At 32.0% G+C, this 14,182-nt stretch overlaps 1 protein-coding gene across 5 annotated transcripts in view; it reads left to right on the plus strand.

The window, feature by feature from the left end:
• ZFYVE16 (zinc finger FYVE-type containing 16) overlaps nt 1-14,182 on the plus strand; it is a 90,890-nt gene that overhangs the window by 59,147 nt on the left and 17,561 nt on the right. For all 5 annotated transcript variants that reach the window (XM_058275416.1, XM_058275412.1, XM_058275409.2 and 2 more), the window contains 8 exons: nt 1,057-1,432; nt 2,635-2,757; nt 3,457-3,612; nt 4,179-4,403; nt 7,397-7,479; nt 8,232-8,336; nt 8,698-8,845; nt 10,497-10,577. In XM_058275416.1, coding sequence (XP_058131399.1) covers nt 1,057-1,432; nt 2,635-2,757; nt 3,457-3,612; nt 4,179-4,403; nt 7,397-7,479; nt 8,232-8,336; nt 8,698-8,845; nt 10,497-10,577 — 1,297 coding nt within the window. The remainder of the gene's footprint in view (nt 1-1,056; nt 1,433-2,634; nt 2,758-3,456; nt 3,613-4,178; nt 4,404-7,396; nt 7,480-8,231; nt 8,337-8,697; nt 8,846-10,496; nt 10,578-14,182) is intronic.

The raw sequence follows: 14,182 nt of genomic DNA on the forward strand, positions 1-14,182 counted from the left end.
CCCTATGCAGGGGTGCCCCTACATGTAAGGAGTGCACCTGGCAAGGAGAGCCGCCCCACGTGAAAAAAGCGGAGCCTGCCCAGGAGTGATGCCGCACACACGGAGAGCTGACAAAGCAAGATGATGCAACAAAAAAGAGACACAGATGCCCAGTGCTGCCTGATAAGGCAAGCAGACGCAGAAAAACATGGAGCAAATGAACACAGAGCAGACAACAGGGGGAAAGAGGAGAGAAATAAATAAATCTTTTTTTTAAAAAGTTAAAAAAAAAAGTAAAATAGCAAAATACTCATAGAAGCAGGTATTAATACATTGATTAGGTATATTTTCATTCATTTTAGAAAGTATTTATTGAGCACCAACTCTGTGCCAATCGCCTAGTTGAGCTTGAGTAGAAAACATTAGCCAAGATATATATACAACTGCTGTATTATGTGTAGAGCATACATGTAAATGTAAATGTATGCTGTTTGGCAATAAGAGTTCACAAGCTAGATATTACAAATAACCCTAATTACCAAAGGTCTGTTTCTTAGCTAGTACCTACCCTCAATCAATGTATTAACAAACTGAATGTTCTAAACAAACTAATCGTTCTCATTTAATGTTGGTTTGTGTTTGACCAGTCTAACAAAAAAGGGATTTTACTGAAGCAGACTTGATGTGTAGTTTAGTCTAGGTGGTTACTATTGTGGAATATATCTATGACTCTGCTCTCCTACCCCACCTTTTGCCCCTGCTTGCGCAAGGCTTTGGTTGAACTAAAGCTCTCTCGCTATGTGATATGGCACAGGATCCTGGAGTTCTCCTTGCCTCATATTCCTGTAAAATCCTACCCAAAGCATACTCTAAAGCTAAAACTAAAATACCTTATGCTTCTGAAGCTAGAGAAGCAAAGTGGTACTGTTTCTTTGAAGATTTGACTTCAGAAGAGTTTCTGAACCCATTTTGGGTTTTATTTACTCTTATTAAAAATATGTTTGGCTATATAGATCAACATTTCACAGTTCAACAGAGAATATGAACTGATTTTTTTTTAAATTCTGTGTTTTATAGATGGTAAACTCAATGGACCATGCCTGTTCTACAGTGGAAAAGACAAATGATGAGATAGGAGATATTACAAGAAATGAGATAATTCAAGATCCTATTTCTCAGGTTCCATCTGTGGAAAAACTGCCTATAAACACAGCAACTGGCGGGTTACCCACTTCTGGTCCTTTTATACTAGAAGATGATGTTTTCGCAGAAATTGAGGAACCATGTATTCCTGCTGATGTCTTGGTTAACAGCAGTTTATCTGTTGCTAGTATTTCAGATTGTAGATTACTGTGTGGTATTGATAAGTATGTTTGCAATAAGGTTAGTCTTCTGCCTAATGATAAGGACAGCTTGCCTCCACTTCTAGTTGCATCTGGAGAATCGGGATCAGGTAGGATAGCAGTTATTTAAATTTTAAAAAAAGAATTCCCTTTGAAAGAATGTGCTGATGAATTTCATCTGTTGTATAAAATGCATTTTAAAAAAGACATACTATTTGGTTATATAATGTATTATCGATCTTACCTTTGGTTTACAAAAGTCTTATATAAAAACAAATTCTAAAAAAATTTGAACTTTTGAGTTGAATTTAATATGATTGATTTCTCACATCTGGGCCTCTAATTTAAATTAAGCAGAAGTTCAATACAAAGGGGAAACTCATAGATTTGGCCCTGAGAAAGGTTTCTGCTGTGTTAGAAATTTTACCCCGTATCATTTTTTTAAAGCATTGTTGTACTTAAAAGTATTGGATTGATGACGAAGCTAGGAATTTTAGTTCCTTATTCTGCTGCTTAGTATATGCATAACTGGAAGCATGGTACTGAATCTCTTTGGGCCTCAATTTCCTCCTTAAAAGAAGAAAGCCTAGGGACCTGTAAGGCCTTTACTAGGCTTGAGATTCTGTGGTTAGCTCCCACTTCAGAGTGGTTCCCTAGTTAAAACCCTTGTCATCCCCAGGCTTTATACTGCATCCTGCAACATGAAATGATTTTCGTCTCTGAATGAGAATTACACGTAGGGGAATAAGGCTTTGGATCTCTCTTCTGTCTAGGAGCCATTTCCTGAACCCAACTGTAGTGGCAAAAGAACCTTAAGTTCTGTTCTTTGCATTTCATACTTCATGCATATTTTCCTACTGTTTGTCAAGATCTTTTTTGCACTACCTGTCACTGACTTATTAGGGCATTTGACAGCAAGCAGCTAACTTGGGTTTAGACTACTTCCAGAGGATAAATTGCAGAAATTCTAATTGGAGTGCCTGACAAAGTAGAATCCATTTTGCATAAATATTTGTGTCAAAACTTTGCTAGTGGTAAAATTGTATAAATACACTGTTTAATCAACATATTTAAGTGTGTACTATATATAATGTAATATGTCAGGATTTATGTGTATTACAGTACTAATATCTTTGCCTAGATGGAAAAGTAAAAGTGAATATATGACTTGTTCAGGATGTTGATTAATTTTATGAAACATGTTTTTAAATTTGATCAGACCATTGGTGGATTTATAAATCTATTTTTTATGTAAGAATAGTTAACAAGAAGTCCTGTTTATCATAGTTAATATTTTATTTTCATTATTTAGTGCCTGTAGTAGAAGACCACCCATCTCATGAGCAGATCATTTTACTTCTTGAAGGTGAAGGGTTTCGTCCTGTTACATTTATCCTAAATGCTAATCTACTCGTGAATGTCAAGTTAGTATTTTGTAAGTAATAATTCATCAGTCTTTGCCTAATTGGTAAGCAGGATTTCTGAATTAATTCCATCTTCAGGTTGGATTTTGACAGGTAGTGGTTGAAAATAAGCAACACTGGATATTGGTTTTATAGCCAGATTTGACAATGAATAAATTTTGTAAATTTATATTAAGTAGGACTTGAAAAACAGCATACAAATTTTTACCAGCATCTCTCACTCAATCCTGGGTTAAGGTCATGGGCTCAGAGCTAAGCTATATTTTGGTGCTCGTGATACAATTGACTATCGCCTATAGCTTTTAGATAAATTGAAGTTTGGTAATTGAGATAAGGATTCCTGATTTAGTAACAGTAAAACAGTTTAAGTGACATGTGATCTAATTAAAAGTAAGAAAGTAAATAATCCTCTAAAATAAATCTTAACATTTATCAACTTTTTATTCTCTGAAATTAATCTAATTAATCTAATTCTTACCTACTGTATTTTACCATCTTATTCTATCTTTATGTTAGTGTTTTAATTGACTTCTTAAAATAATTCTTTATGCATTTTTTATATTAATCTTATATAATTCAATTTAAAGTTTTTGTGAGAACTTCAGGAAAATAAGGAATTTGAAAAATTGTACTTGATGCAAAAGACAATTATTTGTAGTTTTTGATTAATAAGAGTTGATATTTATAGTTGTATGCTTTTATCACTTAAGATTCCTCAGACAAATATTGGTACTTTTCAACCAATGGATTACATGGCTTGGGACAGGCAGAAATTATTATTCTATTATTATGTTTGCCAAATGAAGATACTATTCCTAAGGACATCTTCAAACTATTTATCACCATATATAAGGATGCTCTAAAAGGTATAGCATTTTATTTTGAACTGTTCAGGCTAGAGGAGGGATAAATTAGTAAAGACATTTATGTTTTTGGCTGTGCTAACATACTAAAGATTTATTTTGTGAAAAGATTGCTAATCTTAAAAGAATTGAATCATCATTTTCAGTCTCCTTAAATCTAGATTTTTATGTGATTAGTGTCTTTACAGACTTTTTTTAACTTAAAAAATGGAAATATGTTTGCTGCTTTGATTTTATTTTATGTTTATTTTTTCTTACTGTCTGTATAAGATTGGGGACACATGGTATCATTTTTTCAGTTGACCAAGTGGTAAGGAGAAAAATTTAAAAATATCAATGGCTATGAACGTTTTCAACATTTATTCACCATCTCCAAACTCCAGGAATACCTGAACTTTGTACACAGAGGGTGTTCAATCAATGCTTATTCAAGAGTGGAAATAAGGGAGAAAAAATTCAATATTGCTTCTACTTAGGAAATTTATATGGGGACATTCAAACTCAGAAGTCCTCTTTAAAACAGTAACAAAACAACTTAAAATATTTTTATTAATGATTTTTATTTCCAGGAAAATATATAGAAAACTTGGACAATATTACCTTTACTGAGACTTTTCTCAGTAGCAAGGATCATGGAGGATTCCTGTTTATTACACCTACTTTTCAGAAATTTGATGATCTCCCAATACCATGTAATCCCTTTCTTTGTGGAATTCTTATCCAGAAGCTAGAGATTCCCTGGGCAAAGGTTTTTCCTATGCGTTTAATGTTGAGATTGGGTGCAGAATATAAAGGTAAGTTTTAGAATAATAAGTTAAACTACATAAGTTCAAAAATACTGAATATAGAATAAGAGTTTTAGGCAAATCATTAAAATCCATTTTTGAATGGATTAATAGAAATACTTTTGTTTTTGTGTACTTTAAAAATTCGAAATCAACCCCCTTCTACTACCAGATTAAGCTAGACAACTTGGTATGTCATGAGGCTTCTAGATTTTCAAGTTATTATATTAACTCACCTTAATTTTTTTTTAATTTCAGAAATAAATGTAGAAAACCTTGACATTATAACCTTTGCTAAAAGTTTTTTTTTTTTTTAAGCATGTAGGGAGTTCATTTTTTTACATTAGCTGTGTATTGTAAGGTAAATTATTGCACCTCTCAATCTGTCTACATCATAAAGCCAAATACAGAAGATTTTTGGATTATCAGTGCTATTGCTTCTCATTTTGTTACTATAATCAAGAGTTAACTATTTGTAGGGAGAGAGATATCTAAAAATAGTGGTTCTTTTCTAAGCTCGAGGCTCCTTATTCTTTTTTTTGTCTCTTCCTAATGTTTATTACCCACAAATGATATAGACTGTATAGTTTGTTTATGTATATGATTATGAGTAAGACTGTGTTTGTGTATGTGTATATTTACATATCTACCCTGGACACAACTAGAGATTCTAGAACTGTCGTGAAATAATAGTCCATTTTTATACATATGGTTATTTCCAAGTCTAAATCACTTTTAGAATTAAACCTTTTTGATTGCCTACCTTTTCTTTATCCCTGAGTTTTTTTCAAGAAATAATATGTTTATTCTACATGAAGTACACCACATCTAATGAAATTTTAGACATTTGATTCTAATGTATTTTAATAGGTATTTTTCTATAGAAAAATTAAATGTAGGAAAGTTATAAATTTGATCACCATACATTTCAGAATGGACAAATGCAGTGAAAGAGATATCCATTTAAATCCTTCTGTCAAATTTTATTAAACTGTGATTTTAGGGGGATCCTTACCATTTAGATTTAAATATATGATGCTTGTAAATTGAGTAAATAATAGCAACATTTAATTTTCATCTCAGGTTTTGTACTGTGTGAGCCAAGAAATTTAAGATATTTCACTTGGAGCCAAGTGTTTGATCCATTCAGCTTAATATTTTCTTTCTGATACTTATATTTGAATATTTTATGAAAAAATAAGGGAATGTACTAGCTAATCGTAAATCATTATGGAATATGTCACTGTAAGTTTGGCCAGTATTTTGGCCTTACTGGCCAAACTTACTGTCAGTACTTCTAGGTATTAAGTCTGTTTTTCTCAAACTGAAAATTGGAAAATCCTGGAGCAATATGAGGAATTTCTCAAAGAACCACAGGAGTTGGAATGGCAAAGCAATGCTAGCTGTTTAGTGATTGTGAAGGCAAATCATCAGTTACACGTAGACGTTATCTAGTCTCAGACATTTTCTGAATTTTTTATGCTCTGCTGGACTGACACTTTGACATTACTGATGCCCATGCCTCTTTGGACATGAACTTGGAATGTGTGTGTGTGGTCATAGTGGTTGTGTACATATGGAAAAGTTAGTAGCCAAAGTTAGAGTCCCAAGATTAAATACTAAAAATAACTGTCTCAAATTAGTAATTTTCAAATGGGGATTAGCACCTCTGTTATGTTGAGTTCTCTTGTTCGGAATATCATTAAATGTTGGAACAGATGACTTATAATTCCCCTTATAACTCTTAACAGTATGTCACTTTAAGCCATACGCGGGTGAGAATAGTATTTCAAATAAAATTACCTCTAACAAGTTGCAGAGGGTGCTGTCTCATAAGGAGAGGTGAAAAGTTGACATCTGCTTTAATCATTTTCTTTTTCATTTTAATGATTTTTAACATTTATGTCTTGTGGGGGTTTTCTTTGTTTTTTTCCTGTCCTGAAATAATTTAGTTACCCTTTTTACCTTCTATCCTGAAATAATTTAGTTACCCTTTTTAGAATTACAAATATGTATACAAGAGCAAGGATGTGAACTTCTCGGGTACAAGTCTTTAAAACAGATAATATCATGTGTAGGATTTTCTTAGAATTTTAAGCAAGTATGTATTTGTATAATAGATATCAGAGAGATTATAGCCTAAGCTGAAAACTGTTAAAAAATGTGTGTGCTTTTTATCATTTTGGAATAGCCTTGCCTTCCTTTCTTTACCTTCCTTTTTCCCCAGAGCTCCTGCTATATTGCCATAAGGTATCTTTTCCTTTTTGTTGTACAGTATTTACACAGCCCCAAAGAAAAAGAAACGGGAGTTAGGTGACAGGCGCCACATCCATTTTCTCTGCATTGACTTCTCTGATTCTACATGCTCCCTTTTATGATGCTGCACCAACAACTCTAACAGTTATTACCACCCATAAATTAGCACAACTGAATATTAATTGTAAATGCCTTTAAAGTCCTTAATTCTTTGTGTCTTTAAGTTATCAGAACTTTATAAAAATCTAATCAATTACTATAGTTTTCCAGCCACCATAATTTTGTGGAAACAATATGTGCAATGAAAAGAGTAAATGCTTTCAAATTGGGCAAGCCTAGTTTCAAATCTTGTTTTACCAGTTATTAAATTAGTCACCATAAAAAGTTGTTTAATCTTTCTTTCTCATCTATAAAATATGTATAGCCATACTTGTCTTACTGGGTTATTATAGAATTTAAATAACAGTGTGTATAATTATATGATAATATATATACTTAGTATAATATCTATAGGTGCACAGTAATGGTCAATGTCATCTCTCACTTTACACTAAGAACTGATTGAATAGTATTTATAGATAATGCCAAAGTTTTGTATGGAATTTAGAATTGATGTTTGATAATGACTTTTTTGTTTTGTTTTGTTTTGTTTTTAAATGGAAATTATGAAGATACTAGGTTCAAGACTTTTTTTTTTTTTTTTGGTTATTATTGTTGGTTAACCAGTTTTCCTTTCTTATGTATAGCATACCCTGCTCCTCTAACAAGCATCAGAGGCCGAAAACCTCTTTTTGGAGAAATAGGACACACTATTATGAACTTACTTGTTGTGAGTAATTGAAATATTTTATTGTGCGTTTATATTGTTAATTTAAAAAATTATTTAGCAAATTCATGTGTATATTTTCCTATTTTAAGTAAGCATGTTTGGTAAAATAAAAGTTCATTTGTAGGAAATCCTAATTCATTTAACCTATATGGGTTCTGTTTTTGATGAATTACTTTTCAGAATATATTATCTCCTAATTTATGAGTTCCTTATTGTAATTGCCTTTTGGTTCATTTTGTTGCAGTTCTTACATGTATAGGTAATATGAGACCTCTACACAGTTGCTGAAACTTTAGTAAAAGTGTTAATAAGCTAGTCAGTTTCATGATTTTGAGTAAATTATGGCTGTAATTTCCTCATTAGTAATAAGAGTGATTAGATTAGATTAGGTGGTGTCTAGGTTCCCCTCCACTTCTAATTTCTGTAATTTTGTGTTTACCTGTTACCATAGAAAAATATTTCAGTGTATTTGTATTTATACACATTTTCTATTTTAGAATATTTGTAACTAAAAAGAAGAGCTTACCCTCAAACACTACAGAATTCTTTCTGAAAATGATGCTCTTTATAACTTATGTGGCTATAGCTGGAAGGATTAGTTGTTTTTTAAGTTGGTTCTAGCTTTCTGGGTGATACTTGGCAGTTCTGTGTCAGAAGCCATAAAATGATACTCTTTAAAAAGGATTTAATGAATAGGTAAATGCTTATGGATAGTAGTTTAAAATTTACGGGACTGTGATTATTTTATGTAGGACCTTCGAAATTATCAGTATACCTTGCATAATATAGATCAGCTACTGATTCATATGGAGATGGGTAAAAGCTGCATAAAAATACCTCGGAAAAAATACAGTGATGTAAGTATAATTGCTTTATATGAGTTTTGAAAACAAGTTTTAAACACTAGATTCCTTAGGATCATACCAAATTAAATTTTTTATTTGTTTTGAATTCGACTAATATATATAGGCAAAAAATGTTACTTTTGAGAATTTAGAATTTGTTTCCTAATAAGAGATTTAAGTCTAGTTTTGTTTTATCCCCCATCATTTTTTCATACCATTTTATTTTAAAACATATGTTTATGTCACATTCCAGATAGTTGTCTAGATCAAAGCTTGATAATTATGAAGTATTCAGGAATGTGACTCTGATTTATTGTAACCAATAAAGGTATAAAATGTTAAAAGTAGTTCTAAATGAGTGTTTTATTTCCAGGTAATGAAAGTAATAAATTCTTCTAATGAGCATGTCATTAGCATTGGTGCTAGTTTTAGTATGGAAGCAGATTCTCATCTAGTCTGTATACAGAATGATGGAACTTATCACACACAGGCCAACAGTGCAACTGGCCAACCTAGAAAAGGTACGTATCTTTGTTCCTGATGCTAATTCAGAAAACAACTTCAATTAATAAAATCCCTTTCAAAGGGGGAAATATATGTGTTTTATTTATTTGCTGAATCAGTGGTAATAAAATGAAATGCGTTACCTATAGGAACAGCAGATTTCAAAAACTAGCTTCTAATTTATATTTTGCTCTTGGGCTGGCTACATTAGGTTTAAAGGCTTGGAAGAATATTCATGTTGTTGTCTTTAGGCTTAGCGCATCCCGTAAGGGTGGGAGTTTTACTTTGAGTAATTTCTGTCTGGAATGAGGTGTTCCTTCACCTACTTTTGTTCCTTCTTTTCTCCAACTCCTTTTATTGGGGGAGCACAGGGTTGGTAAGGGCAAGGGAAAACTTATGAAAATTTAAGTGGCTGGGATATAAAAATGAAATGGAATATGGAGTGAGCAGCTCTGGCTGAGTAGCCCCAGCGACTGCTTTGATTACCAAATCCTTGCAGTAGAAGGCCTAACAAATTGAAAAGTTAAGTTGAAGTGCTCCATAAAATTATAATTACATTATAATTATTATAATATTTAAAACACACTTAACATATTTAAAATAGTCTGACATTCTGGCTGCTCATAAAAGTTTCTTCCGATTATAAAAGTCATACATATTTGTAGTAAAATTGAAAAGTGTTGTAAAAAACTATCCCTTTTTATAAGAATGTGCCAAAATATAGCCGCTGTTGAAATTTTACCGTATTTTCTTCTTATACTAACATATATAAAATATAGATAATTTTATACTGTATATTTTTCTTAATATGCCATTGACATTTTTTGTCATTAAAGTTCCTTAACTTTTTGCTATTAATTTGTTGACTAGGTTTGTGTTTGTGTGGTATAAAAGTCAAAAACATAAACATTTACAGTGAAAAATCTTTCCTGTCTTGACTCCAAGCCACTCTTTCCTGCCCACAGGCAACCAAATCAGTTATCCCTTTCTTGTATATCCTTTCAGAGACATTTTTCCTGCTATGTATGTTGAGGCAAACGCACACACACATATTTTTATTTTTTTATTTTTTTTAAAGCAAGTTATAACATTTGTTCTATTCTGCAACTTTTTTTTGGTTACCACACCTGGGAGATTATTTTATGTTAGTATGTAAAGACTTTTTGCATTCCACATATTTTTCCATTTTATATATGTACATCATTTAGCTATCCCTTACTGATGGTCATAAATCATTAACAGTCCTTAGCTGTTTATAAAAGTGCTACAGTGAATAACTTGTACACATGTGAACCTATATGGGAATAAATTCCTAGAAGTAGAATTACTGCATCAAAGAATATGTGTGTTTGCAATTTTAGTAGATATTATCAAGTTATCCTCCATTGATGGTTTTCTATTTTACATTCTCACCAGTTGTGGATGTTTAATTTCCCGTACCCTCACTGACACAGGCACAAACACTTTAAATAGTACAGTAATTCATCATTTATTGGATAGAAGCATTCAGTTACCTTTATATAATATTTTATCTTAACTTTGTTTTCATTTTTTATTACCTTTCTATTTATTGGGCACTTAAAACATGCTGTGTTCCCACATTAAGCATTTAACAAATATAAAAGTGAACAGGTTAAAACATAAATAATTCTTGCATTTCTTTATCAGTGACAGGTGCAAGTTTTGTGGTATTTAATGGGGCTCTAAAAACATCTTCAGGATTTCTTGCTAAATCCAGCATTGTTGAAGGTATGAATTTCATCTTTAATATTGTTTAATGAAAAGTCATTTTCCTTTACATTTTTGAAATGTATTTGATTATTTACAAAAGAATATGTGTAAGTTATAAAGGACAGTACCACAAACTTACTTGAAATCATCACCCAACCCAAAAACTAGAACCCCACCCAATATTTGGTTCTACTGATGCTATCTTCCTCCTCTCCCCAAGAATTTACTATCCTGAATACTGTATATATCATTCTCTTGCTTATTTTTTCTCTGTATATACAATATATTGTTTGTTTATGCTTATTTGGGAGATTTTAAAAAGTGATATTTTTCTGGAAGTTATTTTGAAATTACTGTTTTATAAGTTGTTTGGAATGCTCTAACATTTATGCGTGTTATTGTCTGCAACTATAGCTTATTCATTTTCAGTGCTACTATTTTATTTTGTGAAATATGACATTTATCCACCTCTTATTCATGAACAGCTGAGTTTGTTGTTTTTGCTATTACAAACAGTGGTTCTAGTAACATTCTTATATGCGCATGTGGACACTGGGCACATGTTCACGAGTTTCTCTAGGGTATATAATCAGGAATGGAATTTTGGGGGCCATTGGATAAGTAAATATTCAACTTTACAAGATAATACTAAATTGTTTTCTGAAGTGGTTGTACCAATTTACATTACAGTAGAATGTATAAGAGTTCTCATTTATCTACCTTTTCTACATTAAGTAGTCTGATAATACCAAACATCATATTATCAGTACTTAATTGGTTTCAATCTGGTAGGTTTCTCTGGATATAGTCATAATTAGCATATTCCTTTTTTACTAATAAGTAAAGTATCTTATTATTTACAAGCTATATGTCTTGTCTTATCTGTGAAATGCCTGTTTTAATATTGTGCCCATTTTTCTATTAGGTCGTGTATCTTTTTCTAAGTGATTTGTAAGCTGTCTGTGGTAGATTCTTCCCCCTTGTTTTTATAGTGTCTCTTTTGAACAGAATTTCTTAAATTTAAAAAGTGTTTGTTTATTAATCCTTTATAGTTAAATGGTTTTTACTTAAATCTTTCTATCCTATGGTCAGAAAAATATTCTCCTGTATTGTTAATAAAGATTTCAAAGTTTTGCCTTTCACATTTAAGTCCTTAATCTATCTGGAATTTATTTTTCTTTTCTTTTTGGAATTTATTTTTATGTATAATATGAGGTAGGGATCCAGTGATACTTTTCTGCATTTGAATAGAAATTGACCCAGCATAAGTCATTGAGTAGCCTCTCTTTTCACAAATAATCTGTAATGCCACACTGTCACATACCAAGTTTTATTTATGCAGAATCTCTTTCTGGGCTCTCTTTTTGGCTTTTCATTGTTGTTTTGGCCAGTTTGCCTACCCCTACACTAGTACTTATTATCTTTTTAAAATATATATAGGCAGCAGACTTGGCTCAGTTGTTAGGGCGTCCGTCTACCACATGGGAGGTCTGCGATTCAAACCCCGGGCCTCCTTGACCCGTGTGGAGCTGGCCCATGCACAGTGCTGATGCGCACAAGGAGTCCTGTGCCACAAGGGGTGTCCCCCGCGTAGGGGAGCCCCATGCGCAAGAAGAGCGCCCCGTAAGGAGAGCCATCCAGTGTGAAAGAAAGTGCAGCCTGCCCAGGAATGGTGCTGCACACACGGAGAGCTGACACAACAAGATGATGCAACAAAAAGAAACACAGATTCCCGTGCTGCTGACAACAGCAGAAGCGGACAAAGAAGACTCAGCAAAATAGACACAGAGAACAGACAACCTGGGTGGAGGATAGGGAGGGGAGAGAAATAAATAAATAAATCTTTTTTTTAAAAAATGAAATATATATAGATCACACAAAATGTCACATTTTAAAAATAGGAGATTTCCTTATGCTCCACTCCCCACACCCCCCATTTTTCCCACATCAACAACTTCTTTCATTCATGTGGTAACTTTTTTTTTTAATTTAAAATGTTTGTATTTTTAACTTATTACTATGAAAAAAATCAAGCATATATAAAAATTTAAAAAATTATATAATAAACTCTTAATGGACCCACCTTCAATAATTATCAATTTATGGCCAATCTTATAGTATATATCTATGAAAGAAAAAGAATATTTTTAAACATATAACCACAATACTATTATCACACCTAAAATTTAACAATAATTCTTGTATGTCAGATATCCAATCAGTGGTCATATTTTCCCCACTGTCTCACTTGTTTTTTTAAAGCATGTTTATTCAAATCAGGATAAAAATAAGAACCAATCACTGCAAATGATCATGTCTCCTCAATTTCTTTTAATATCGACTCCTCTCTTTCTTTCTTATAATTCATTTATTGAAGAAACCAGGTCATTGTCCTATAAAATTTCTTTTAATCTAGTTTTTACTGATTACATCCTAATGGTTTTTTTAAAAAAGTTCCTTTGTATTTCTTATAAATTGGTAGTTAGATCTAGAGCCTTGATCAGATTCACTTTCAATTTTTTAGCAGTATTTTCTGGGTGGTGGTGTGTTTTTTCTCAGGAGGTATGTAATATCTGGTTGTCTCTTTGTTCCTGATATTAGTAGCCACTAATGCTCATTCTCTAGGAGTCATTAATTTTTTTTTAATCGTGATAAAAATCCACGTAACATAAACATTAATCCTTTGAAGATCTATACTTTAGTGGTTTTAGTTTATTCATAAGGTGCTCAACAATCACCACTAATTCCAGGACATTTTAATTATCTTAAAAAGAAGCCTTATAGCCATTCAAAGTCACTTCCATTCCATCCTGCCTACAGGATTATTATGGATTTGCCATTTCTGGACATTTTATAAAAACGGAATAAAAACTATGTGGCCTTTTAGTATCTAACTTCTTTCATTTAACATAATGTTTTCAAGGTTCATCCATGTTTATCATTACTTCAGTCCTTCTTTTTGGCTGATTAATAGTCCATTGTATGGATAATACCACATTTTGTTTATCCATTCATCATTTAATGGATCTTTGTGTTGTATTTATTATGAATAATACTGCTATGACTATTCATGTACAAGTTTTTAAATGGACATATGTTTTCAGTTCTCTTTGGTATATGCACTGAAGTAGAATTGCTGGATCATATGAAAATATGGGTAACCTTTTGAAAAATTGCCAGACCATTTTTAAAGTAGCTGTACCATTTTATGTTCTCATCAGATATATATGAGGATTTCAGTTCTTCCACATTCTTGATAAATCTTGCTATTGTCTTTTTTTAAAAAATTGTATTAACATATTTAACAAAAAATTTCCTTTTATAACCATTTTTAAGCACACAGTTCAACTAATTATATTCATAGTGTTGAGCTACCATCAACACTGTCCATCACCAAAACCCTTTCTTTCATCACCCAAAACAGAAACCCCTTATCCATTAAGCATTGCCCTCTATCTCCCATAGCCCCTGGTCATTTCTAACTTATTTTTATTTCTCTGAATTTGCTTATTCTAGATATGTCATATAAGTGGAATCATATAATATTTGGCCTTTTGTGCCTGGCTTATTTCATGCAACAGAATGATTTCAAGGTTCATCTATGTTGTAGCTTGTATTAGAAT

This window comes from Dasypus novemcinctus, chromosome 2 (genome assembly GCF_030445035.2).
Source record: "Dasypus novemcinctus isolate mDasNov1 chromosome 2, mDasNov1.1.hap2, whole genome shotgun sequence".
NCBI classification, from domain to species: Eukaryota; Metazoa; Chordata; class Mammalia; order Cingulata; family Dasypodidae; genus Dasypus; species Dasypus novemcinctus.